Source organism: Saimiri boliviensis, chromosome 18 (assembly GCF_048565385.1).
Source record: "Saimiri boliviensis isolate mSaiBol1 chromosome 18, mSaiBol1.pri, whole genome shotgun sequence".
In the NCBI taxonomy this organism is placed as follows: Eukaryota; Metazoa; Chordata; class Mammalia; order Primates; family Cebidae; genus Saimiri; species Saimiri boliviensis.
In genome coordinates this window covers 2,844,481-2,871,362 of record NC_133466.1, presented here as the reverse complement: position 1 = coordinate 2,871,362, position 26,882 = coordinate 2,844,481, and the positions used below count along the sequence as shown (strand labels likewise).

The following is a 26,882-nucleotide window of genomic DNA, read 5'->3' as shown; positions in this document are numbered from 1 at the left end:
ATTTTAATTATTTCAGAAGTGAGACCAAAATTTTAGGTGTGCTGTCAATATACAGAAATAATTCCAGCTCCTCTGAGACTTTCAGTAAATATCTGACTGCCACTAAGATGGCAGATTGCTGTTTTATTTTTCATCATATCATTTAACACTTCAAATGCAACATAATGCATGAAAAGTGTTTTTTATAAAACAATGAAGATTTAAACAGACTGAATGGCTTTTTTGTCATTTCTCTCTGAAATGAACAACTGCCAATCAAGGAAAGCAAGGAATTGCTAGATCTTAGTGATTTAATTGTAAAACAAAAATATGACTCCTCTTATTTCAAGCTTCTATATCAGTTTAACTGGAAAGTATCTTCATGATGCTAGCTGAACTATTTGAAGACTTTACCATTTACAACTCCTTATCTGTGGTATTTGTGTCTTCTTGCTACTTCACAAGCAAAACTAAAAACAAACTGGAGGCTGAAAATGATCATCCAAATATCTTCCAAAATCTCGGATACCAAATTTTTGTCTTTATCACACCACCTTCATTGTACATACTGATTTTGTAAGTACATGTTCTAAAACTTAATTTTTAAAATATGCAGAAAATACAATTTTCATCTATTTTACATCTAGAACCACCATACTATTACATAAAATTTTATTTTTTAAAAAAACAGGATTTTCCTAGTTTTAAACAAATTTTTGACACCCACTGATTTCATCACCACTGTGGGATGAAGAAAGCACAAGAAGGGACGAAAGAAAACAGAGGGTGATGTTTTGCTGAGTACTTAACTGCTGCTACTTTCACAAGACAAATGGGGATGCCTACGGTGCTGTCAGGCTTGTGTCTTTTTTTTTTTTTTTTTCCTTGAGATAGTGTCTCACCCTGTCACCCAGGTTGGAGTGCAGTGGCACAATCTCGGCTCACTGCAACCCCCGCTTCCTGGGATCTAGTGACTCTCCTGCCTCAGCCTCCTGAGTAGGTGGGATTACAGGTGCACGCCACCATGCCCAGCTAATTTTTGTATTTTTAGTAGAGAAGGAGTTTCTCCATGCTGGCCAGTCTTGAACTCCTGACCTCAAGTGATCCGTCCACCTCGGCCTCCCAAAGTGCTGGGATTACAGGTGTGAGCCACCGTACCTGGACTGGCTTATATCTTTTGCAAACGTCGATGAGCCACACTCAAACCTCCCCACACCTTCCCGAAACTCAGGAAGTGACAATGTTCTTTATCCTAAAAGCGAGGCTGCTGGGCTGTGAACTGGAGTCTCTTCATTTCCCTAAGGGCTCCCGTAGTTTCCCCATCATCTGAGGAAGTGCTATTTACCGAGGAGTCCCATGAGCCAGGCACAGGGGCACACCCCTTCTAGAGCTTCTCTCATTTTAAACTGTGCTATATCCTGAGGTAAGCATTACTATCTCCATTTTTTAGACACTAATTAGCAGGCAGTATATAATGATCCCATATCTCCATACTCTTCACTTCCCATTGTAAATCATGACACTTAGTCCTGACTTCACCACCAGACTAATAATCAAACGTCCCTTCCATTCCATCCATACGGCCGCAGTCCCACACACTAATGAAGCCCAGACTTTCCTTGACAAATGCTCGAAGTCATCTTTCACCAATTCCCTCAGACCTACCCTACATTCACATAGAAAAAACATGACCCTGAAAACATCATTTTCATTGTTACTTCCATGTGGTAATTTCCAGTTGATTCTCATCTCAAATTAAAAACCATCTAGGACTGTCTTCTATAAACTGCTCATTTACTATCCCTAATTCTGCTATACCCCAATCCTTATACCACACAGCAATCAAACACTAGCTGACGAACCTGCAATCAGTCCTGTTCAGTCCCACGTGACTTTCACACACACTACCACCCTGGCCTGGAAAATCTCCCCTTCTCCTCCTTATTGATCATGGCTCTCCCCAGTGCTCACCAACTCCCCAAGACTCACAGGCAGCACCTTCGTCAGTATCATTCCAAAGCACCACTTACCTTGCCCAGTCCTCCCAAAGGCAGAGGCTGTGCTAGAATCGGGATGAAGCCCCATTCACTACTTGATATATCACCTCAAGTCCTCTAGCTGGCTTACAAGTTACTTTATAGCCTGAACCCATCTAAACAGAACTAAACCCAGACTCTAAAAACAAACTTCTCCAATCAGGCCTACTCCTTCCCTGCCTCCACTCGTTTCTACCTTCAGGTTGCCTTTTGTCACTGCTTAAGATTGGAAGCACACAGTGACTCACACCTGTAATCCCAGCACTTTAGGAGGATGAGGCAGGCAGATCACAAGGTCAGGAGCTCAAGACCAGCCTGGCCAATGCGGTGAAACCCCATCTCTACTAAAAATACAAAAATTAGCCAGGCATAGTGGTGGGCACCTGTAGTCCCAGCTACTTGGGAGGCTGAGGCAGAAGAATCACTTGAACCCAGGAGGCGAAGGCTGCAGTGAGCCAAGATCACACCACTCTACTCCAGCCTGGGTGGCACAGCAAGACTCCGTTTCAAAAAAAAAAAAAAAAAGACTGAAAGCACATATTAACCTCTAGAAGAAGCAAAAGGGTGGATACCAGACCATAGGGATAAAGGGAGAGTAAAAGAATCAGTATGTACAATGGCTCTTGCTGCCGTTTGACATATTGTGCAATCGTGGATTTCCTCTGTGGAGCTCTATTCTTAGAGCCATGTCCAACGTGATTAGGAAGACAGGCTCCTGGCAGAGCTTGGGGAGGGCTATCAGATCTAGGCCTTGTAAAAAGAATTTTTATTTTTCTTCATGTTGCCCAAATGGTAAGAACTCAAGAGCCAAAATTAGACAAAAGATGCCTTAGAAGGCCACGGTAACCCTCCTGAAACCAGCCCAGTCTACTCTGATCCTTCCTTTCTCTTAATACCACACTTCCTGGAGCACATTTGAGTTTCATGACATAGCACTGCAAACTAGAAAGGGCATGCAGGCCAGGCACGGTGGCTCATGCCTGTAATCCCAGCACTTTCAGAGGCCCAGGCGGGAGGATCACCTGAGGTCAGGAGTTTGAGACTGGCCTGGCCAGCATGGTGAAACCTAGTCTCCACCAAAAATAAAAAAAATTAGCTGGGTATGGTGGCACATGCCTGTAATCCCAGCTACTTGGGAGGCTGAGGCAGGAGAACTGCTTGAACACAGGAGGCAGAGGTTGCAGTGAATGGAGATCATGCAACTGCACTCCGACCCAGATGACAGAGCAAGACTCGGCCTCAAAAAAAAAAAAAAAAAAAAAAAAAGAGAGAGAAAGAAAGGGCATACAGAGGCAGTAGGGTAGTTCCTCAAGATCAAAGTCAGCCAGGGAGAGAATGATAGGCAACAAGGGCCCTGCACGTCCACCAACTTACAAAGTAAAATGGAAATAAAATAAAACCATGTTGTCTGAAGAAGCACACGGTACCATGACAACATCTAAAAGGAAGATGGATCAGGTCTAGGTAATCAGATTGGGCAGTGATGCTGGGCCGAGGCTGTGCCCAATAACACAAAGCCTTTTAAGCCACATTACGGTTTTATTTAGGGTTCTGGGTAACAGTGAGTTTGGGTGAGGCTTTTAGTTTTTTGTTCTTATACTAAAAGCAGAGAAGCTTCTGAGACTTACACAGGTGAATGGCATAATCAGACTGAACTGCCACAAACTGCTCGGGCTACAGTGTGTCCAAGGGACTGCAGAGTGACAGTGCAGAGGCTCCCAGGAGGAGGCAGAGCACAGCAGTGGAGACGGACGCAGGATGATGATGCAGGATGCACCCATGAAGTCACACTCATAAGATGCACCACCAGACAGGTTTCGTGGATAGTAGCGAGGTAGAGAGACAGATAACAAGGAAGCCTCCCAGGTGTCTAGTCTGGGTGGTGGTGCTCTGGGGAGACTGAGGCAGGCCAGTGTAAGACAGGGGTAGGGGATGGATAGCATGAGGCAGATATGACAAGAGGAAGTAAATATTAGCTTGCACTGAGAAAGCAGAAGTCTGTCCTGACTTTTTTCAGGTTGGAATAACAAACACAGATAAAGTCAGGTGCCAAGTTAACAGAAAATATGTCTCCCAAAGACAAGCAACTGTAAAGTGTCATAATGATCTCTTCTTTGAGTGACTGCTAACTTCCTACGCACTGAGAAGCTTACTCTGTAAAATTCCAGACTGTCAGAAATTTTGTTGTTTGAAATTATACCAGTAAGAAGATCCCACTCTTGCCTGCAGGATCTAAGTCACCGTGACACAGAAGAGACTATTTCCAGCGATTGCAGAGCTTCAAGTAAGGGATTTCTAGAACAATGTTTCACATCTATTTGAACTCTGTAGTTTTCCAGGAAACAGGACCTGGGTCCACTTCACAGGCCACTTCAGACTTGATATTGGTCCCTTTAGACCCAGCTCTATTTTGCTTCATTTATGCTTCACCTAACACCACTCGCCTCCACGTCCTGCAACAGCTCTATCCTCTTCTTCGCTGAGAAGCCCTACAGTTTCTCTGGTGTTCTGGTGTGGTCTTCCTCATTGCAAAGAGCCATAAACCTCACTCTGTCAGACTGTGGGTCTGTTCCTGATGACCTCAGACTACTAATTAGGGTAGGGCAAACATTTAGAATTTGAAATAATCATGAAACAAACAGGAAGAAATGCCAAGCAGGAGTCAGACACAGGGCCTTAAGCTTGGGGAGAGTTCTGGGCTAGAGATTAAATCCAGTAGCCACTGGCATCAAGATGGTAGCTGAAGCTATGAGTATGCATGAGGCTGCCTAGGGAGAAGCCATGGGGTGAGGCAGGAAGGTGTCTAGGCCTGAGCCTCAAACACTATTTGAAGGTTGCTAAGCAGAGAAAGATAAATCAGCAAAGAATAAGCAAGACTCACCAGAGAGATCATGGAAAAAGAGGTGACTCTATAGCCTGGGGGAGGCCGGGACTGTAAGAGAAGATCTCCCAAAGTCTGACTATGATCAAGTGACCACAGATTTGTTTGTGGCCCTCACTGGGTTTGGTTTTGGCAGGGAGAATAATCACTAAAGGCACTCATGTTAACTAACTCATGAGACCCCGACGTATTTTTTAGAATGTCAGTTTATTTATTTACAGTGAGAGTATAACCAACCAGCAGGCTGCCATATACTGCCACCGGTGTATGTCTAGTTACCTTCCTTTCCTGAAGATAAATGCACAAGGAACGACTCATCTCAGAAAGTCGATGACCTGGCATTTTGGCAACCAATGACATGGCACATATCTGGCAGGGTCCCAGTAGGAAAGACAAATCAACACAGATGTTGAGACTTTTCTGAAAGGACCACTTACAGAGGGGAGAACAGAGATAAGGGAACCATCAAGGGACAGTGAGGCACCCAGGGACTAGCAACAGCCCTACAGCCAAAGAAGCAGGGGGAGAAAACAGCATTACTGGAGTCCAGCAAGAGCTAGGACAGTGGAAGAGGCCTCCAGGCAGGAGTCTTTGTTGTGGAGGGATGCAGCTACTGCCACACAACAGCAGCAAAGCAGGGAGGGAACAGCAAGAAACACCCCAACCCGACCTCTCTCTCCACCAGCAATACCTTCCATTGGTGACCCCCTCAGCAGCCAGCAAGGTAACTGGGGGAACCCTGTCTGCAGGGATTCACCTCCCAGAGCACACCACAAGGCAGAGAAGAACAGATCTGAGGAAACCAAAGACAATGTAAACAGGACAAGGCACTGTGGTAACCACAGGAACTATCCCTTCTAACTGGATATGGCTGGCCTACTCACCAGATACATTTGCACAAGCCAGAAACTCATGTTCTTGGGGTGAGCTACCTTCTTGTATGCACGAGTGTTAGGCCTGCCTGGGTCCTCCGGAGGCACCTTTTCTAGAGGACACACAGTGAGGACTAACAACCAAATGTCATGCTGTGAATTGGCCTTAACCATCAAAGGCTGATTTAACCATGATTCAGTCTCAATCAACCAAGTGCTGAGTCAATCTCAGAATATCTCCAGGAACTTCAATAGTCTCCTAAATTGGTATTAAACGTAATGGCTCCGCTCAAATCTCAAAAGTCTAAATGGACACCAGAAAGCCTAAACTTCAATCAGTTCTAGAAAGTGACTCGCCCATCCACCTAAAGATAAGTGAACATACTTCCAGCTATCTCTACTGACAAGTTAACTCCATGCAAGGTTTCCATATGGCAAGTTCCTTAACTTACACAGTGAGTACTTAGTTTTCAGAGCAGAGCTTTACAGTTATCAAAAGTATAAAATTCTTCTGCCAGTGAATACAGAGAGAGAAGCTGATAATAGATGCTCAGAAAACTGGCAACCTTTCCTCTACCACCAACTTACATACGTCCAAGTTACCACGTGGAGGAAACCTCCCTTTTCCTAGGTCATCAGACTCTGCCAAATATCATCACAAGGACTGTCAGTGCCTTAAAATGTGTTTACAATTACTTATTTACCTAAAGTAAATCTACCAGAAGAAATTAGTCACCACCAATGAGTGCTAAAAATGCAGACTCACTTTTTTCTACAATCTTTAATTTCTGGAAGCTTTCCAGCACCTCCCCATTTAGTATTCTGGGTAAGAAATCCCGTATTTGCATCACTTCAGTTGTCAGCCGTTCCAGGTCCTTCTTTCTGACTTTAACAAATTCCTCTTTGGTTCCCATGTGCTAAAAGAACAAGCAGATCTTATTATATTTCTCTTCATATGACCAAAAAAAAAAAAAAAAAAAAAAAAACAGCCCAAGTCAACTTGTTTCCTTTTCTTTCATGCCTCTTATGTTCGTAATTGTTCCAAATCATTCTTTACCGACTGCCTGTTCTGCTGTATTTTCATGTACATATAAACATTCTGAAAGCCGAAGCTTCAGCCTTCAAAAAGGGGGCAGATGTCAAAAATAATAAGTGTAAACAGGCCAGACATGGTGGCTCACACTTGAAATCCCAGGACTTTGGGAGGCCAGGAGTTCAAGACCAGCCTGAGCAACAGAGAGAGACCCTGTCGACAAAAATATGAAAACATGGCCAGAGGCCGAGTGTGGTGGCTCCTGCCTGTAATCCCAGCACTACAGGAGCCGAGGCCGGTGGATCACCCAAGGTCAGAGTTCGAGACAAGCCTGACCAATATGGTGAAAATCCGTCTCTACTAAAACTACAAAAACTAGCCAGGCGTGGTGGTGGACGCCTGTAGTCACAACCACTCAGGAGGCTCAGGTGGGAAGAAGGCCTGAGCCCAGGAGTTGGAGACTGCAGTGAGCTATGATCGTGCCACTGCACTCCAGCCCGGGCAACAGAGCAAGACCACGAAAAAGAAAATGCATACAGAAGCCGTATACCTAAAAGCCTAAGAAAACGCCTGCAACTTTTTATCATTGCAGCGCCAAGCTGATCAGGAGGAAAAGGAAGCCATCTGTAACGGTTTCCCACTGGGTGTGCCAAGCCCTCTGCTGGTGATGGCGTCTACTATTCACCCCAAGCCTCCAGGATTGTCCCGATGGAAATTAAGGCACCAGAGCTAGGTGAGTCTCCACGCAGCACAATCGACACGGATCTGGACCCAGAGCCCAAGCACCTTCTCCATCGCACTCAATCAGAGCTACAGCTACAAAATCAACGGAGGGGCCGGGCGCGCTGGCTCACGCCCGTAATCCCAGCACTTCGGGAGGCCGAGGTGGGCGGATCACGAAGTCAGGAGATCGAGCCCATCCCGGCCAACACGGTAAAACCCCGCCTCTACTAAAACTGCAAAAACTAGCCAGGCGTGGTGGCAGATGCCTGCAGTCCCAGCTACTCAGGAGGCTGAGGCAGGAGCACCCCTTGAACCCGGGAGGTGGAGGTTGCGGGGAACCGGGATCGAGCCACCGCGCTCCAGCCTGGCGACAGAGCCAGACTCCCTCTCAAAACACAAACTGAAAAAATTCGGGGGAGGGCGGCTTCTCTCTAAGCCTGACGCGAAGTCCCGGAGCAGGCCTCCGGGGGAAAACGGGGCTTCCGCGGGGCGGCGGGCAGGGCGGCCGTCCATCCCACCGCGGGCCCCGCCGCGCGCAGGCCCACAGACCCGGCCCCGCGGGGGTCTGCGGGCGAAGCCGCCTCGCGCCCAGGCCCCCACCCCGCCCTGGCCCAGCCCGCGCTGTCCGGGCTCCAGGCCGCCCCGGGCACGCGGCAGCGGGCCGTCTGCGAGCGCGACGGGCGGAGCTCCGAGGGGTGCGAACGGCCAGGGCCCCCTCACGGCCCCCACTGACCTCCGCGGCGCCGCTCGCCTCGCCCATGGCCGCCGCCCTCCGCGCTCCGTCCGCTGGCGCGACGGTGGCGACCTCTGACCCCTCACGCCAGAAAGCGCGGGAAGGAGTCCACGGGGATCAGGAACGGAGAGCCGCGAGGCCCGAACCTCGCAGGAATCGCGCAGCACGCTCCGCCTAGAGGGCCCGCTTGGGCGCCTCCGGCCTAGGCCGGGTTTTAAACTAGCTGAATCTGCGAGGCGGAAGGAAAGTCAGGCCCTGCTGCAAGCGTCAAGTAAAAGAAATCGGGGGCCGGGCGCGGTGGCTCACGCCTGTAATCCCAGCACTTTGGGAGGCCGAGGCGGGTGGATCACGAGGTCAAGAGATCGAGACCATCCTGGTCAACATGGTGAAACCCCGTCTCTACTAAAAATACAAAAAAAAAAAAGAAAGAAAGAAAGAAATCGGAAGGGTCCTTTTCCGTTTGGCGAGGAGTGCTGCCCTAAGGGGGACTGCGTTGACACGGGCAGTCTCGGCCGGAGGCTCGCCTCCGCGGCCCGCCCTCCCTCGCTGGGACTCGGGCGCTTTCATATTAAGGGTTGAATTTGGCAACAGGCACCGCGGGAGGTCGCCCAGATAACGGAGCGCGGGCAAGCGACATAACCGCCCGCTGCGTTCGGAGCCATCTAGGCCGTTGACGTGCCCGGCACGCCCGCCGAGGGCGCAGACGGTAGGATGGCCCCGGGCGATGCAGGAACCCGACGCTGATTTCTTCCGCTCCCAAGCGGCCCGCCCTGCCCGGCTCCCCGGGACGCGCGCGTGCTCTCCGGGCCTCGGGACGCCGGCGCGGGCGCCCCTGCCCTGGCCCCGAGGGCTCCGGGGTGCGGGCGCGCCGAGCTGCCCGAGCCTCCGCTGGCGCTGGCGGAAGCGACGCCCTCCACCCGCCCGGCAGGCCCCAGTCTCAACCCCCTCCCCGGGGGACCCGGAGGCTCCGCGGTTATAAACTTCGTGCCACGGAGATCGCAGGAGCTGCTGGCCGAACGGGGTGTGCTAAGTGGGACTAAAGATCGTGGACCGCGGCCAGGCGCGGCGGCTCAGGCCTGCACTCCCAGCGCTCAGAGAGGCCGAGGCGGGAGGATCGCTCGAGGCTAGGAGTTCGAGGCCTTGAGGCCAGCCTGGGGAACATAGGGAGACCCCGTCTCTTATAGAAAAGATAATAAAAATGAGCGGGCGTGCTGGCGCGCGCCTCTAGTCTCCGCCACTCGGGCGGTGGAGATGGGAGGATCGCTTGAGTCCGGGAGGTCGAGGCTGCAGTGAGCCGAGATCGCGCCACTGCACTCCAGCCTGGGCGACACAGCGAGACCGTGTCTCAAACAAGCAACAATTCCTAGGCCGTTTAGAAACGGCCGTCCGTCTCCTCCTGGCCACGTCCTAACCCTGGCTAACCTCGCCGCCGACAGCCTCAATTCTGGCCATGGAAAGGCAGCGCCGGCGCCACGCGGACGCGGGACAGGCGGCTGCCACGGCTGCCACGGCTGCCAGGGCGGGGGCCGCGCGCACTCCCAGAGCGCGCCGCGAGCGCCGGCGCCTTTATGACGCCATCAGCCCGCGCGCCGCCGCCGCCTACTGCGCAGTCGCGGCTCGGGCGGACGGCGACGGCTCACGGCGCTCGGTTGGCGGCGGCGGCGCTGCGGGTGGCGCGGCCGGGGATGCTCCAGCGGGCGAGATGGCCCCCGCCATGCAGCCGGCCGAGATCCAGTTCGCCCAGCGGTTGGCGTCCAGTGAGAAGGGCATCCGGGACCGGGCGGTGAAGAAGCTGCGCCAGTACATCAGCGTGAAGACGCAGAGGGAGGCAGGTGGGCGCACGGCGGCGGTCAGCCGCGCCGCATGGCGGGCCGGGGGCGGGGGCCGGGCCGGGGCCGCGGCGCGGAGCGCAGCGTCCACGCGTCGTCGTGACACCAAGAGTGTGCTCCGGTGTCCGCGCTGCCAGAACTGCTTCTTGCTGTGTCTAGTGCCTTTTTACAGTTGAGGAAACAGGTTGAAGGGGTTCCGAGACTTGTGAAAGTCACGGTGAGCGGGGAAGCTGAGAACAGACCCGCATGGGTCGGATTCCCTGGCTGCCATCTCGCGTCACTGGGCTGCCCTGATTTGCCCTGGTGTCGGGTCGGGGATTCCCGCCTTTCTTTGACCAGCACCTTTACGTGCCGGGGCTGCGGGGAGAGAAGACAGAGTCCCTACTCTGGAGGATCTGTTAGTCATAAAGCAAGGAGATAAACAGGCAAATAAAGTAGACCTTGTGTTCGTGTAGTAAAGGAAATGAAAACCAGGTAGTAGGCCGGGCGTGGTGGCTCATACCTGTAATCCCAGCACTTTGGGAGGCCGAGGCGAGCGGATCACCTGAGGTTAGGGGTTCGAGACCAGCTTGGCCAACTTGGTGAAACCTTGTCTTTACCAAAAATACAAAAATTGGCCTGGCGCAGTGGCACGGGCCTGTAGCCCCAGCTTCTCGGGAGGCTGACGCGGGAGACTTGCTTGAACCCGAGAGGCCAAGGTTGCAATGAGCCGAGATTGCGCCATTGCTCTGCAGCCTGGGCAATAGAGCAGGAGTTTGTCTTCAAAAAATAAAAAAAAAAGAAGAAGAGAGAGAGAGGAAAGAAAGAAAACCAGGTAACAGAAAAAAAGGTGAGGGAGGTTGCTCTTCTCGATAGGCTGTTCTGAGGAGGCCTCACCGGGGCGATGTTCAGCTGAGATCTGAAGAGAGATCGGCGGAAACCGCCTATGCAGAGGCAGGAAGGAGCTTCGCCTCCCCTTGGAGTGGTTGAAAGACCAATAAGCTGGGGAGGGGGAGAGTGTTATGAGATGAAGCTGGAGATGCAGGCAGTGGCCAGATCACATAGCACTGCTGTTGAAGGGTTTCATTTACCTGATCCAAAAGTATTTTCTGTAAACTCTTGAGTGAGCCCATATGCTATGAACTACAATGTGTGATAGAGATTTTATGCTGCACCCAGATAAAGTTTGATTTCGCTACTGGTGGTATTAATACATTAGAATCTGTTTAAAAGAACAGATATTACCTCCCCACCACTGATATTCTGTTTGTTTTATTTTGAAGAGAAATCACCCGACTACCCAAAAAAAGAAAATACACTTTCCTGGGAACTCTGGTGGAAAAGGAATGAAAACCAAAGTTCCTGACTTTGATTCCGTTAGGGATCTCTCTAAGAGATTCTGTTTGCTGGCACACTTCGGGGTACCCCATGCATGCTGGTGGTTTCTAAACCTAAATTGTGGACTCAGCCCTTTCCTGCTTGCAGATCCAATGTGCCTTGCTAGCCTGGCATCTCTACCTGGCATCTCACACTCAGAATGCCAAAAAAGGGCCTGTTTTCTTCCTCCCAAAGCCCGCTCTTTGCTGCTCCTCTGCCACCTGTTTCTCTTCTTTTAGTTGCTAGTTTCCAGCAGCCACTCAGACTCCAGCTGGGCACACAGGATTGTTCTGGACTCCTCTGTCTTCCTCATCCTCTTGCCCTGACCCACATCCAGTGTCCCTCAACCCTACCTCCTTCACCTCCTGTTGATATAAATTCTCTGGCCTTAGGCCCTTTGCATCTCCCTGAACTTCTGCACCTATGTGTTCCCTAACTGGTTGCCTTAACTTCATTTGTGTCCCCCATGAATCTCCTCCACAGACCAGCCCAGGGTCATCTTCCTTAAACAAACCCGATCCCACATCACCAATATTTTTGAAATCCAGTGTCTGCAAGTCATGATCTGTCCTCAGGTGCTCTTCCTCCTAAGCCCCATGTGACAGCTTCGTGTTCTCTCAGCAGAACCGTTTGTGGTTCTTGGTGTACAACACACAATTTCTCACCTCTCTGGCTCTGCTTCTCCTGTTTGCTCTGTAGAGAATCCCATGCCTTCTTCGCTCCTGGCATTCAGTTCAATATCACTTCCTCCAAAAAGCCTTCCTAGCATCTCGCCCTACTCCTCTAGGGTTCTGAAACATCTATTGTGTCTTTGTTGTAGCACTTAGCTACATTGCATCTTACTTATCTGTTAATGTGTCATTCTTCTCCAGAGACACTGTAAGCTTCCATCTGTTTTCTTAGCCAGAAGTGGTAGTACATGTAGCCATAAAAAGTCCTGGCCTGTACAAGAGCAGAAGACCGAAAGCAATACGTATGAGGCTAAGACAGCCTAGGCAGAGAGCCTTTTGCTCAAACTTTTTGGTGAGCCGGCCCAGGATTTGCAAATGCTGGGATTATGCAGGGGCCGAAGACCAGTTTACACCAGTGCCCCAGAGTCCTGTCTGCTTAGTGCCTGTCACACCCAGGGTTACTTGTACATCTTGTTCACCACCACATTGCATGGAGGATGTGGGCCTTCAAAAAATAACTCTGCACTGTGACCATCAGGGACAGTGATAACAGACAAGAAAACAAGGTCTCGACCACAGCGCTGCCCCATCACAGTCAAAACACAAATTTGGAAATAACTTGACCTGATATTTGACTCCTGTTGACAGGCTGAAACTTTTTTGCCTCTTGTCTTAGGCATTATAAAGGAAATCTGAGATTTCACTCTTCCTGAAACATGAGCAGTTCTGCAGCAACATAAGTGGATAGCTTTGTAATTTTAAAAATAAATTGGAAATGTTTGTATTGCTTTAAGTAACAGAATGTTGCGCTCATGCTTTAACCGTTCAAGTTGGGTGCTCACAGTCATAAAATGATCACTCTGCATGGCTTTCATTCATAAAACTCATTTGTCCCAGTTCATTCATTCATTCACTCATATATTTAGCAAACATTTATAGAGTGCCAACTGTCTACTACTATGTACGCTATTCTTGGCACTGGGAATATGGCAGTGAAGAAAACAGACAGTCCCTGCCCATCTTATCAGTTCTGCAACTTTAAAGGTATCTACTAAAATGGGGAGGCATTCTAAAATCAACCTGGTAACAATTTCATTTGCATCATTGCTTTCTTTTTGGCAACATATAAAATAACAGTACATCTTGTTGTTGATGGTATCTTAGATTCAGTGCAGATGATGGAGGAAATAAGTTTTTTTTTAATAACAATGGGGTTAGGGTTCTCTCTACCCAAGTGTTACAATACATAGGAAATGTGGATGTTTTGACACTGGGGTTTGTTCAAGTGTAACACTTAACCCCATCTAAAATGGCTCCCGGGCTCATTGCATGCTGAGAGTAGCTGTTGGATTTGCTCATTTCAAAACTTACTGATATTTTACATGTCTACATGTCTCACTTTGATGTTCACCTCATTTGTTGTGTATGTATGTGTGTGTGTGTGTGTTGTATTTTTTTTTGAGAGATGGAGTCTTACTCTGTCGCCCAGGCTGGAGTGCAGTGGTACAATCTCAGCTCACTGCAACCTCCACCTCCCAGGTTCAAGGGATTCTGCTGCCTCAGCTTCCCAAGTGGCTGGGATTATAGGCATGCACCACCATGCTCAGCTAATTTTTGTATTTTTTTTACTAGAGACGGGGTTTCACTATATGTTGGCCAGGCTGGTCTTGAACTCTTGACCTAAAGTGATCTGCCCACCTCGGCCTCCCAAAGTGCTGGGATTAAAGGCTTAAGCCACTGTACCCGGCCTACCTCATTCGTTTTGAAATAACTAAACCTATATTGTATTGTTGTAAAAACATAGTTGTATTAAGTTTAAGAAATTTAGCCTCAAAGCTTTTCAGAGTTTTGAAAGTTATTCAGTAATAAACATTTCTCTCTTTTACTTTGAATACTTCAAAAAATTGTTGGCTTGTTAAATTCCTAGGTGAACACACACACACAGACATATATGGAAAATAGATGTTTTAAAAGGGAACAGAATGTAACTAGACTCTGGGAAGAGAGAGTGAGACTGTTGTAATAGCTCACCAACTGAATAGTGCTTTATTCTGAGTGTTTCACACATCTTGGATTTGACCCTAACCGTCAATCTTTCGTATAGTATAGGTGATAGAACTGAGGCTCGAAAGTCAGTTGACAGTTCTGCGCCACTGGGCCCTTGTCAGTAGGAAGCTGGGGCCTATGGCAAAGTTTGTTTCAGTACCGTTCTGTTGCCTTCTGGAAAAGAGAAAATCAGGATATCTTTTCTCATTGTGTTAGTCTGTTCTCATGCTGCTAATAAAGACATACCCAAAACTGGGTAATTTATAAAGGGAAGAGGTTTAATGGACTCAAAGTTCCACGTGGCTGGGCAGGCCTCACAGTCATGGCAGAGGGCAAGAGAGAAAAAAAGCAGAGGTATGTCTTGCATGGTAGCAAGCAAGAGGGCATGTGCAGGAGAACTCCTTTATAAAACCGTTAGATCTTGGCTGGGTGCGGTGGCGCACACCTGTAATCCCAGCACTTTAGGAGGCTGAGGCAGGTGGATCACAAGGTCAAGAGATCTAGACCATCCTGGCCAACATGGTGAAACCCCGTCTCTACTAAAAATATAAAAATTAGCTGGGCGTGGTGGTGCGAGCCTGTAGTCCCAGCTGCTCAGGAGGCTGAGGCAGGAGAATCACTTGAACCCAGGAGGCGGAGGTTGCAGTGAACTTGAGATTGCACCACTGCACTCCAGCCTGGTGACAGAGGGAGACTCCATCTAAAAAAAAAAAAAAAAAAAAAATCTGTTAGATCTCATGAGACCTATTCACTATCCATAGAACAGCATGAGAAAAACCTGCCCCCATGATTCAGTTATCTCCCACCGGTGCCTCCCAGTTTTGGGGGGATTATTACAATTCAAGGTGAGATTTGGGTGGGGACACAGCCAAACCATATCACTCACCCAGCCCGCTTTGCTACCTACTGTCCAGGCTCTGTTGTTGCTGTGTCAGAATCCACTGTTTTCCATTTTGAACACCTCTGTAGCACATCATATTGTGCCTTTGCCTGTCATGGGCGTGGGCTGTCCACAGTAGATCCTGGGCAGATCGCATCATCACTCATGTTGGCTTGACCCCGTGGTATACTTCCAAGACCATCTGGAGAGAAATACGCTGTTTTTAGGTGAGGAAGACCAGAGTACAGAATATTATGCCATTTAGGTCACACACACAACTGTCACTGTAAATAAACGCACAGGAAAGATCTGGAAAGACACACATCAGACAGGTAGCGTCAGTCCCTCTGGGTAGGAGTCTGGGATTCGGGGGCAGGGAGCAAGCCAGGCTGGTGATGATAGCACTTTGATGGTGGTAATGTTCTTTGCGGTAAATACGTGTTTTTATCAGTTAGGACTCTTTGAGCTGCAACTCGACAGAACGTCCACACCACGCTGGTTTTAAGGGGAAAGTGAAGCACAGCTTTGTGGAGGAGCTCAACCGCTGGTGCCAGATCCTGTTTTTCTCCACTGCAGCCTCTGCTGCCCCAAGATTGTCTCCATTCTCAGACAGGCTCCACTATGTTACCAGGTGTCTGGAAGCAAGTGCAGCAGGAGAGAGCTAGAGAATCCTCAGGCCTGAGCAAGAGGATCTGTGTCTGCAGAGGGTCACTTGGCTTTTCTTGACCCGTCCTGCGGCCAAGGGAATTCTGTTGAATTGGCTAAAGCTGCCTCCCCTCCATGTGGGGTAAGCCCCACCCAGACCACAGTGCCCCTCTGCGCCCTGCTTGAAGGTGGGGAGCCTTGGAGGGAGATCACCATGTAGCTGCCCAGCAAGGACAAGGACTGCCCTGCGCCTGACCCCACACAGTAACCTGTGTCCTTTAAATCCTCTTTTTGTTTTTAAGTTGATTAACGCTGCTGCCTTTCCAGTGACATCATTGTCTTAGTCTGTTGCATTGCTATAAAGGAATACCTGATGGTAAGAGGTTTATTTGGCTTGGGGCTCTGCGGGCTCTATGAACATGGCTCCAGCATTTGCTTCTGGTGAGGATCTCAGGGAGCGTCCAATCTTGGCTGGAGGAGGAGGACAGTTGTCATGTCACATAGCAAGAGAGGGAGTAATAGAGGAGGAAGGTGCCAGGCTCTTTAACAGTCCGATCCCACAGGAACTAGGAGTGGCACTCACTTAATCCCAGGAGAATGGCACCAAGCCATTCATGAGGGATCTGTCCCCGGGACCCCCACACATCCCACTAGGCAGAGTTTTTTAAATAAAAAGAAGACAGCCATGGTGTCGCTTTGGTAATCTCATGCACTCCTTTTTTTTCTTCTTTTTATTAAGGAATATTTCAAATATATAAAAAGCACACTCACTGCTCTGCCTCTGCTTTTTTTTTTTTTTTTTTTTTTTTGAGATGGAGTTTCGCTCTTGTTACCCCAGGCTGGAGTGCAATGGCGCGATCTCGGCTCACTGCAACCTCCACCTCCTGGGTTCAGGCAATTCTCCTGCCTCAGCCTCCTGAGTAGCTGGGATTACAGGCACACGCCACCATGCCCAGCTAATTTTTTGTATTTTTAGTAGAGACGGGGTTTCACCATGTTGACTGGGATGGTCTCGATCTCTCGACCTCATGATCCACCCGCCTCGGCCTCCCAAAGTGCTGGGATTACAGGCTGAGCCACCGCGCCCGGCCTGCCTCTGCTTTTATCAGGACCTGGGCAGTTTGTCTCATCTGCCCACTTCCTCCTTCCCTGTAGGCTGGTGTGAACCAAATCCCAGACATCTCATTACATTTCCAGATGTCCTCAGTATGTATGTCTCTCTATAGTATAAGGATGCTTTATTTAACATAGCCACAGTACCATCATTACACCTTAAAAAAAATCCTTGACAGCATGAAACATCCAATCTGTTTAGTTTTTCTCATCATCTCATAAATGCTTTCTGTGGCCGATCCAAATGAGGACCACCCATTGCATTTGGTTAATGTGTCTGCTAAGACTCTTAAATTCTATTAGTTCTTACTCATCTTTTTTTTCTGTAGTTTATTTGTTGGAGGGCGTGGGTCACATTTCTTGTAGAGTTTCACATATTTGGGGTTTTGTTGTCTGCATCCTGTTGTCTCACTTAACATGTTCCTCTGTTTCCTGTATTTCCTATCAACTATATTAATAGTTAAGATTTGACACAGTTGGGTTTTGTGGTGAGTTTTTTTTTCCCCCTTTGGTTTTTGCAAGAATATTTCACAAGGTGGGTGTCTCGTTCTTCCTGTTGCCATCACCTCTAGCACCGAATGAATGATTGCCTGTGTGTGTTAGTGATTGGTCAGTGGGTTTGGAGGTTTGGGTGTTGATGGTCTCACACATCCATTTTCAGGTTTCTCAATTATCAGTTTTGTTTGTTTGTTTGTTCGTTAGAGAGACAGAGTTGCTCTGCTGCCCAGGTTGGAGTGCGGTAGCATGATTATAGCTCACTGCAGCCTCAAATTCCTGGACTCAAGCCATCCTCCCACCTCAGCCACCTGAGTACTTGGGACTACAGGCACATGCCATGCCCTGCTAATTTTTTGGTTTTGTTTGGAGGGGTGGGGTGTGTACATTTAAGACAAGGTCTTGCTCTGTCACCCAGGCTGGAGTACAGTGTTATAGAGACTGGGTTTTGCCATGTTGCCCAGGCTGGTCTCAGACTCCTGAGCTCAAGTGAGCTGCTACATGTGGATGCTGTCTTTTCATCTAATGTGTTAGCAACCATTTATGATCCTTGCCCAAAGCCTTTAATTCACTGGGGATATATGTGGTCTTTGAAAATGATTAAATATAAGTGCAGGTCACTCTGACAAAAAAAAAAATTGCCGTGCTCATGACTGCAGTTGGCTCAACTCTCGTGGGCTTTATCATTCATACCATACTTACATTATCCATGTGAGGACCTACAGGCATGCCTTGTTCATAACAAGAGGGCAAGAGAACCAGTTGGTACATCATCTCTTCAACTCTGAAAGGAAATATACTTTAATAAACTAGTTTTAGGATAGTTCCTGATATCTTGGTTTTACATAGAAAACTATCACAAAAGAATCAAAATGTCGGCTGGGCACCATGGCTCACACCAGTAATCCCAGCACTGGGAGACCGAGGTGGGCAGATCACCTGAGGTCAAGAGTTCAAGACCAGCCTGGCCAACATGGCGAAGCCCCATCTTTACTAAAAATAGAAAAAATTAGCCAGGCATGGTGGCGCACACCTGTAATCCCAGCTACTTGGGAGGCTGAGGCAGGGATTGCCGTGAGCTGAGATCGTGCCACTGCACTCCAGCCTGGGTGACAGAGCAAGATTCCATCTAAAAATAAAATAAAATAAAAATGTACCATTATAATATTGTTGATGGGAGAACGCCCCTTAGTAAAGTGGAAATCAATACCTGTAAATTAAGGTAAACTCACTCTGAATACAGTAAATAAACTGTGGTCTATCAAAAAGGTCTTTTTGTTAATTTTTAAGCAGCTTTTGGAGTACTGAAGATCACGTTGATTCTAAGTGTTTATTTGTTTGCATTCATCTAGTTTATACTACTTTGTTGCTCTAAAAGAGTTCTCCTAGTACCTTCTAGTAAAACATTAATAAAGACCATTTGTAACACGCATCAAGACTTGGGGATTCTGTTTGTTCTAACTTCATGGTCCATAGGCTTGGAAACTCCCAAGAGTGTACACCTACCTTATCATTTTGTGAGTCTTTATGTCAGTCAGTGAATATTTTATGACACCTGGGGTCTACTCGGGAGATCTAAGGCTGAACGAGACTTGGTCACTTAGTCATAGATCATGAAGGCAGCCAGAGAGCACAGAGTAGCTAAAAACAAAGCCCACCCTGGTGATGAGACAGTAAATGACGTCACTACGGGGAGGGTGACTGGGAGACAGCTACTTGGACCTCCTGCTAGGATCCTTTAAAGGGTCATTTTTGCAACAGTGTTCCAAAGCAGTGTCACAGTCCCCAGGCCCTTTCCTAGGCCATTGACTTTCAGATGTCCCGTGTGGAGCTCCCATGTCCTCAGCCTGCCTGGTTTTCTGTTCTTGGGAGTGAGGCTGCCTGTTATTGGGCTTGTGATGACTTGAGCAAGTCCTGCCTCTCCTGTAAGATTTGCAGTTTTACTTCACAAGACCAGCGAAAATGTTGGTGTGTGGGCTGGCTGCACGTGGTGGAGGGGGAGCCTTGACAGGGAACTGATTTCATAAGTGGGCACTTGGTGAATTTCATGTTATGATGACATTTGCTTCCTCATACTGAGGCCGGGCCACCACTGCCACCCTGCCCTGTCGCTGATAAAGCCGCAGGTATGGTAGTCATTTATTCGTGTTTCTTTTGTAACAATAAGGAAATGTTTGCTTCAGTTTTTTAAGAAGACATTTGCAGAAGAAAGAGTTAAAATGTATGTGGTGTGCTTCCCTACTTTCTCCACTTGAAGCAAGGAGATGCTTAGACTCTAAGGTAAGATGTTTGTGCTGTTTTGTCTTCCAGGAGGTTTCAGTCAGGAAGAACTTCTAAAAATCTGGAAGGGGCTCTTCTACTGCATGTGGGTGCAGGATGAACCCCTTCTGCAGGTAACTCGCGTTCCCTTTCTCATGCTCCCGGGTTCTTGCTGTGGACGGAAAGAGACTTGACCACTCAGATGCTGCCAGTCCCCCATACACTGACACACACTGACAGTCATGCTTCAAGGAGTCATTTTCTTACCTCTTGACCACATGGAAAGGGAAGCAGTGTCAACGTAGTTAGGTGAATTGGCTTTTCCAATAAAAGGAAGGCTGTGCATCTGTTGTCAAGGTACTGTTTCTCTGTAAAATTCCATAGGTTCCGTGGTAGGACTTACGTCACTTAAAGTTTCTCTCTTCTGCTAAGTTAATTTTTTGTGGTCAAGGATGGCATGACAGGAGCATAACCAGTGAGGACCCTGTGAAACCCAGGACAAGGCAGCCGCCTCGCTGGGCTTTGGGTTCCATAGAAAGACCGCACACCCTGAGGTAGAGGAGCCAGCCTGGAGGAGAAGCACGTGCCAGTCTCCCAGTCTCTGATGCGGATGACAGTCTTCAGGGCGAGATTTTCCTTTTCTGGGTTTTAATGTGCAGCCTGGCCACTTGTCCCATAATAACATGTTTTAATTTATTTTTATTTGACTGAACATATTTTGAGTAGGAGCAGGGCAAAATATTTTTATATCATATTCAGAAGTATCAACCAACAGCTTTAGTGGAGGAAGAAAACCAGTGGACAGGAACCTCCTTTTCCCACTAAGGAAAACAGCCCGGGTGGGGTGTGAGTGAGACTGATGAGGAGTGAGACTGAGGTGTGAGTGAGGCTGATGAGTGAGATTGATGAGGAGTGAGACTGATGAGGAATGAGACTGAGGTGTGAGTGAGGCTGATGAGGAGTGAGACTGAGATGTAAGTGAGGCTGATGAGGAGTGAGACTGAGGTGTGAGTGAGATTGATGAGGAGTGAGACTGATGAGTGAGACTGAAGTGTGAGTGAGGCTGATGAGGAGTGAGACTGATGAGTGAGACTGATGAGGAGTGAGACTGAGGTGTGAGTGAGACTGATGAGGAGTGAGACTGAGGTGTGAGTGAGACTGATGAGGAGTGAAACTGATGAGGAGTGAGACTAAGGTGTGAGTGAGACTGAGGCGTGAGTGAGACTGATGAGGAGTGAGATTGATGAGTGAGACTGGGGTGTAAGTGAGGCTGATGAGGAGTGAGACTGATGAGTGAGACTGAGGTGTGAGTGAGACTGATGAGTGAGATTGATGAGTGAGACTGAGGTGTGAGTGAGACTGATGAGGAGTGAGACTGAGGTGTGAGACTGAGGTGTGAGTGAGACCAGCAAGGAGTGTGCTTTTTCTCACGGAACCCTAGCCGCACAGGACTTCTGTTGGCGCACTCCCACACAAGGCACACTCTCCCAGGGTCACCTTCACCCAGGACAGAGCCCAGAAAGCTGGCTGTACCTTCATACTCCACCTTGTCTCTGACCAACCCAGGTGCAGTCAGCATCCCAGCATCTACCCTCTGTGGAGTCTATCTACCCTGCTGCTGGTCTTTGCATTTCTCATGATTTGTGGGCGATGATGAAGTTTTATTTGTTTGTTTGTTTGTTTTTGACAGTCTCGCTATGTTGCCCAGGCTGAAGTGCAGTGGTGCAATCATGGCTCACTATAGCCTCAACATCCCTATTGCTTAGGTGATCCTCCTGTGTCAGCCACCTGAGTAGCTGGGATTACAGGTGTGTGCCTCCATGCCTGGCTAATTTTTGTGCTTTTTGTAGAGACTGGGTCTCACTGTGTTGCTGAGGCTGGACTCGAACGATCAGCCTGCCTCAGCTTCCCATTCCAGGCATGAGCTGCCATGCCCAGTTTAGATGTGAGTTTTTGCTTTTTTGTTTTGAGTTGGAGTCTCTGTCACCCTGGCTGTACGGTGGCGTGATCTCGGCCCACTGCAACCTCCACCTCCGGGTTTAAGTAGTTCTCAGCTTCCTGAGTAGCTGGAACTACAGGCACACGCCACTGTGCACAGCTAGTTTTTGTATTTTTAGTAGAGACGGGGTTGCCATGTTGATCAGGCTGGTCTTGAACTCCTGATTTTAGGTGGTCCACGTGCCTCGGCCTCCCAAAGTGCTAGGATTACAGGCATGGGTGACCACACACGGCCAGATACGGTTGTAAAGCCAGGAACTGATAACTAATTTGTTTCGTCTCTAGTTCATTTGAACTGATAACTAGAGATCCTTTTTTAAACATGTTGCTTAAACAGTTCTTGCAGACATAACCAAGTTAGCATAGTAGTCCACCAATATTGGAAATTACGCATTTGATGAAATTCAGATATTTGTACGCATACTTCTTACTGGAAGCGACACTGAGACCAAGAGGTGCAGACTCTGGCAGCAGAGGTGGAGGAGGAAGGAGGAAGCAGGCCGAGGCGGGGCGCCTCCCGCTGCCCCACAGTAACCCCGCGTCTCTCCCCTCCGCCCCGCAGGAGGAGCTCGCCAACACCATCTCGCAGCTGGTCCATGCTGTTAACAACTCAGCGGCTCGTAAGTCCTGTTGTTTCTCCTGCCTCCCGAGCGTTCCAGTGTGCTAGTTTCATGGGAGCCTTGTGCCGGTATTGTGCAGCTGTCAGAGAGCTAGCCATTCCTGTTTGTAAAAGCTGTGATCACCTTAGTCATTGACTGCTGAGAGGGTGAAGTGTTTTGAGGAGAATCAGTTTGACATCTCAGAAATTTCAGAAAATGCTTTTAGAAATAACAGTCCTCCCAATCTCCAAATTCCGAGTTAACACTTGGAGCCTAGAGAGTCAGATGCAGGGTCCCCAGTGACCTCTGGATGTCAGGTTCATCTTCCCCAAAAGCAGAGCCGCCACTGATAAGAAATAAGTTAAGAGAAGACATCGCTGGCCACAGACTATGAAGTAACTCCTCTCTACCAGAGAAAAGGCAGAGGGAGCGTTTGTTAAGGTACTTCTGTGTCAGGCATTGATTACTTACAAGGAAGAAAAAGGCAGCAGGCTTAGTTTGTTCTATTTAATGCTCTTCAGAAAACCATCCTAATGACTTTAGCAACCCCCAGTGGTTCTCTGAATACTAGCTGACTCACAGTGAAGAAAATTCTACATGTGATGCATACTATAGATTTGCAAAGAAGAAAAAAGAATTGTGCAAAAAGAAATAAAGCCCCCAAAAAATAAATTAACAAAATTTGTTTTTGAATAAAAAAGTGCTTGCTTTGTGAGTCAGAAGAGAAAAATTGAATGCTTTGTGCTGTAGCTCATTCAGATGACACCCTATCATCAGACAAAAGTCTTGGGTTTCTACGTGGGTTATATAAGAGTGAGAATTAATGGTTTGGGATTGATTGTTAGGTACCAATGCAGTAGGAAGGGTCACTAGCAGTGGAATGCGGAATCTTGATTTTAAGAGAAACATGGCTTTTGCAGTGGATAAAGGGACAATGCTCCAGAGAGCATTCTAATCTGATGTTACAATGTTGCCAGCCTTCCTGTTACTGTTTTTATTTAAATATAAAAGATCATGGCCAGCACATTGGCTCAAGCCTATAATCTCAGCACTTTGAGAGGCGGGGGCCAGTAGATCACTTGACTTTCAGAGTTTAAGACCAGCCTGGCCAACATGGCGAAACCCGTCTCTACTAAAAATACAAAAATTAGCCGGGTGTGGTGGTGCACACCTGTAATCCCAGCTACTCAGGAGGCTGTGGCAGGAGAAATTTGAACCTGGGAGGCAGAGGTTGCAGTGAGCTGAGATCATACTATTGTTTTCCAGCTTGGCCACCAAGTGGGACCCTGTCTCAAAAATAAAAGTAAAAAAGTAAAAGATCTGCACAGTCCAGGTGATGTTTAAAAATAAATAAATGTAAAAGAAATGAGTGAATGTAATTATGGAACAGATTTTCTAGCTGCCCAAGAATAACTGAGAAAAGTGAGTAATAAATCATGCTAGTTTGTTTCTCTTCATTATTTTCTTGCTGTATGGTAATATGTTAATGTGGAAGCCAAGTATTTAGAGCCTTTTGTTCACTGCAGAACACCTGTTCATCCAGACCTTCTGGCAAACCATGAATCGAGAATGGAAAGGAATAGACAGGCTACGCCTGGACAAATACTATATGGTAAGATCTGCCGCAGTTACTTCAAAAATTCCTGGGAAGAAAAGAATGTCTTTTATCTTAAAAACAATGGAAAGGTTTATTTCTGAAGCACTTTGGGAGGCTCCAGGCCTAGTGTGAAGGAAGAATTTGAATGTGTCCTGGAAAACTGCTCTGTTTTAGCTTTTGCAGCTCTTAAGGATGAGTTTGGGGAGCATTAGTGAATATGTTGGGTATTTTTTAAGACAGAGTCTCACTCTGTTGTGCACGCTGGAGTGCAGTGGCACCATCTCAAATCGCTGCAGCCTCTACCTCCAGGGTTCAAGCTATTCTCGTGCCTCGGCCTCCTGAGTAGCGGGGAACAACAGACATGCACCACCACGCCTGGCTCATTTGTGTATTTTTAGTAGAGATGAGGGTTTGCCATATTGGCCAGGGTAGTCTTAAACTCCCGGCCTCAAGTGATCTACCTGCCTCGGCCTCCCAGAATGCTGGGGTTACAGGCATAAGCCACTGCTCCTAGCTATGAATATGTATTTTGATCTAGAGGTTAAATATGATTGTTGTGAGCATTTTTTCACTTTTGGGATCCAAAAGTTTTCATTGGTCTCCTCGTTCTGGTGAGTTAATTAATATTTCTTACCTTTCCTTTTTTTAAAAAACAAAAATTGCCTATCTTTAGCTGATTCGTCTGGTCCTGAGGCAGTCCTTTGAAGTCCTGAAGCGGAACGGCTGGGAAGAAAGGTCAGTAAACTATTCGAGCAGCATCTAGTAACCTTCAAACCTGAAAGGTAGAGTGTCTTTCAAGTTTTCTGATCTGTGCCTCCTACTCTGTAGAGTACTATGAGAAGCTAGATACATCGTCACCTGTAGAGAATCGAAATCCAGTAGGGGTATAAAATCGTTACGTATATATGACAGTTAACATTTTATACTGATTTAAGTGATTGCTTTTTTTCCTTGTAAAGTGGTTTTAGCGTTGCGTTGGTTGTTAGGCAGTGGAGGTACTAGACGGAATATTTTTGTTTCTCTTTGGGAAGTAAGAAGTGTTGGCATACTGTCACTAACAGAGCCATGTATGTTTGCGTCTGTAGCCGAATCAAGGTTTTCTTAGATGTCCTGATGAAGGAGATCCTGTGTCCTGAGAGTCAGTCTCCTAACGGAGTGAGATTCCACTTCATTGATATTTATCTGGATGAACTCTCCAAAGTGGGGGGGAAGGAGGTAAGCAGCTGCCGACAGGCTGCCCGTGGGTCAGGGAGCCACCAGTGTTTGCTGTAGTGGCCAGTCAAGTGATGTGGGGTGGCACTTTGCCTGACCAGCTGCTGTAGCAGCATGAATTGCTTCAGTCCTGCCTTAGAAATGAGTCCTAAGCATCTGGTGGGATGGGATTTATGCACTGAGGATGTGCATGACCGTCTTAGCTGTAAAATAGAATTGAAAGCGACCTACAGACTCCCGTAAAGAACTCACTTATACAGAGGGGTGCTCAGCATCCAGGGAGCTTTATAAAATGGTAGGAAAGCTATGCACATAATAGACATTTTTAGGGTATATACTCATGTAAATAGACAAAAGGCTGGAATGGAAACATACATTTTTAGTATGTAAATGATTCCCTGAATGTGGGAATATACACAGATTTTACTTTCCTTTCACAGGTATTTTGCAGGGAACATTTTATTTTGTCTTACACTTGGAGGCACTGTCCCTGTTTGCCCCTCTTGTAGAGGAAGTGTATGCATGCCCTGTATCAAGTTGGTGCAACCCGTGGCCTGAGGGCTGCGTACCGCCCAGGCAGCTTTCAGTGTGGCCCAACACGAACTCATAAACTTTCTAAAAATATTACAAGTTTTTTTGCAATTTGTTTTTAACTCATCAGCTATTGTTAGTGTTTGTGTGTTTTGTGTGTGACCCAAGACAGTTCATCCAGCGTGGCCCAGGGAAGCCAAAAGATTGCGCACCCCTGTTCTGTATGTGGGGCTGTAGGATAGTGCAGGCTGGGCGGGCCGGCTTTCTCCAGTCACTGCTCTAAGATACCAAGTGGCTGGAGGGCGGCCCTGATCTGGAGCCTGGTTCCGGGCGTCTGTGGCGTTTCACGGGGGCACTGTGAGACGGGCATTACTTGGTCTAACTCCACCTTTGTAGCAGATGTAAATGGTCCCTTTTTCAAGGACATGTCAAGAAGGGAAAAGGCTCTTTGTCTCTCAGTTTTTCCCTTTTTAATTTCTGAATTACAGCTTTTGGCAGATCAGAATCTCAAGTTGATTGATCCATTCTGCAAAGTCGCTGCGAAGACCAAGGAGTGAGTGGTCCCCACCCCTGCTGCCGCGAGGCCCTGCCTGTGGGGAGCGGGTGCGGGGACCTGGACACCGCTTCACAGCAGAGGGCAGCTGGAGGGGCGCTCGAGCTTTGGGCACTGATTTGGCCCTTCTAGCTTCAGTATTTGACTCACTCGTTCCAAGAATGCCCTCTCACACCCAGGGATCAGACTGCTGGGCGTCCCACGCCTGCCAGGTGGCCCTTGGGCAGTTCCTCGCAGATGCTCGCTGGCTCGGGAGGGCCGCCCCAGACCCCAGTGACGTGTGCAGGGCTTCCCTGTGCGCCCCTGAAGCCAGCGGGCCAGGCCGTTTGTTCTCATCACCTGCCCGCCACTGTGCTTTCTCCCTCAGCCACAGCCTGGTGCGGACCATAGCGAGGGGCGTTTTCGAAGCTATCGTAGATCAGTCTCCTTTTGTGCCAGAAGAGTCGGAGGAACAGAAGACAAAAGTGGGCGATGGTGACCTCTCTGCAGAAGAGCCGCCTGAAAATGAGGCGACGCTGAGAAGAGCTCTCAGTAAAAAGAAGACAGGTGAGAGGCTGTTACTGGTCGGTCTGGCTTTCTTTCTGGTCCAGTCCTCAAACAAACCTTTTTTAATACATTTGTCAACATCTTACTGAATGCAACCTAGAATTGATGGCTGTGCCTCAGCCCCTCCCAAGAAAGGCAGTAGAGGTGGGTTCAGTGTGTCTGGGGGGTGCCTAACAGGGCTCTGGGGAGACCCGAGACCTGTCCCATGTGGCGTACACACATTTCTCCACCTCCCAGGACCTCAGGACTCTGCTGAGGGATTTTCCCATGGTCACTGCTAGTGCTTTGGGGGGTG

General features: G+C 48.1%; 2 protein-coding genes across 4 annotated transcripts in view; one reads left to right on the top strand and one right to left on the bottom strand.

Moving 5' to 3' along the window:
• The window catches only part of HSF2BP (heat shock transcription factor 2 binding protein), a 106,528-nt gene extending 96,724 nt beyond the window's left edge, over window positions 1-9,804 (bottom strand). For 2 of the 3 annotated variants that reach the window (XM_039480504.2, XM_039480505.2), the window contains exons 1-2: window positions 9,680-9,804; window positions 6,535-6,685 (exon numbers count right to left, since the gene is read on the bottom strand). In XM_039480504.2, the coding sequence (XP_039336438.1) occupies window positions 6,535-6,685; window positions 9,680-9,709 (181 nt within the window). In that variant the 5' untranslated portion in view covers window positions 9,710-9,804. Of the gene's footprint in view, window positions 1-6,534; window positions 6,686-8,257 lie in introns of all 3 variants that reach the window. The other variant, XM_039480506.2, reaches the window with a different exon arrangement.
• A 47-nt stretch (window positions 9,805-9,851) lies between these two features.
• Window positions 9,852-26,882, top strand: part of RRP1B (ribosomal RNA processing 1B) — a 31,918-nt gene continuing 14,887 nt past the window's right edge. Inside the window, exons 1-8 of the mRNA XM_039480536.2 lie at window positions 9,852-10,089; window positions 19,603-19,685; window positions 22,112-22,169; window positions 23,675-23,760; window positions 24,419-24,480; window positions 24,831-24,960; window positions 25,977-26,041; window positions 26,409-26,587. Of these exons, the coding sequence (XP_039336470.2) occupies window positions 9,960-10,089; window positions 19,603-19,685; window positions 22,112-22,169; window positions 23,675-23,760; window positions 24,419-24,480; window positions 24,831-24,960; window positions 25,977-26,041; window positions 26,409-26,587 (793 nt within the window). The 5' untranslated portion in view covers window positions 9,852-9,959. The remainder of the gene's footprint in view (window positions 10,090-19,602; window positions 19,686-22,111; window positions 22,170-23,674; window positions 23,761-24,418; window positions 24,481-24,830; window positions 24,961-25,976; window positions 26,042-26,408; window positions 26,588-26,882) is intronic.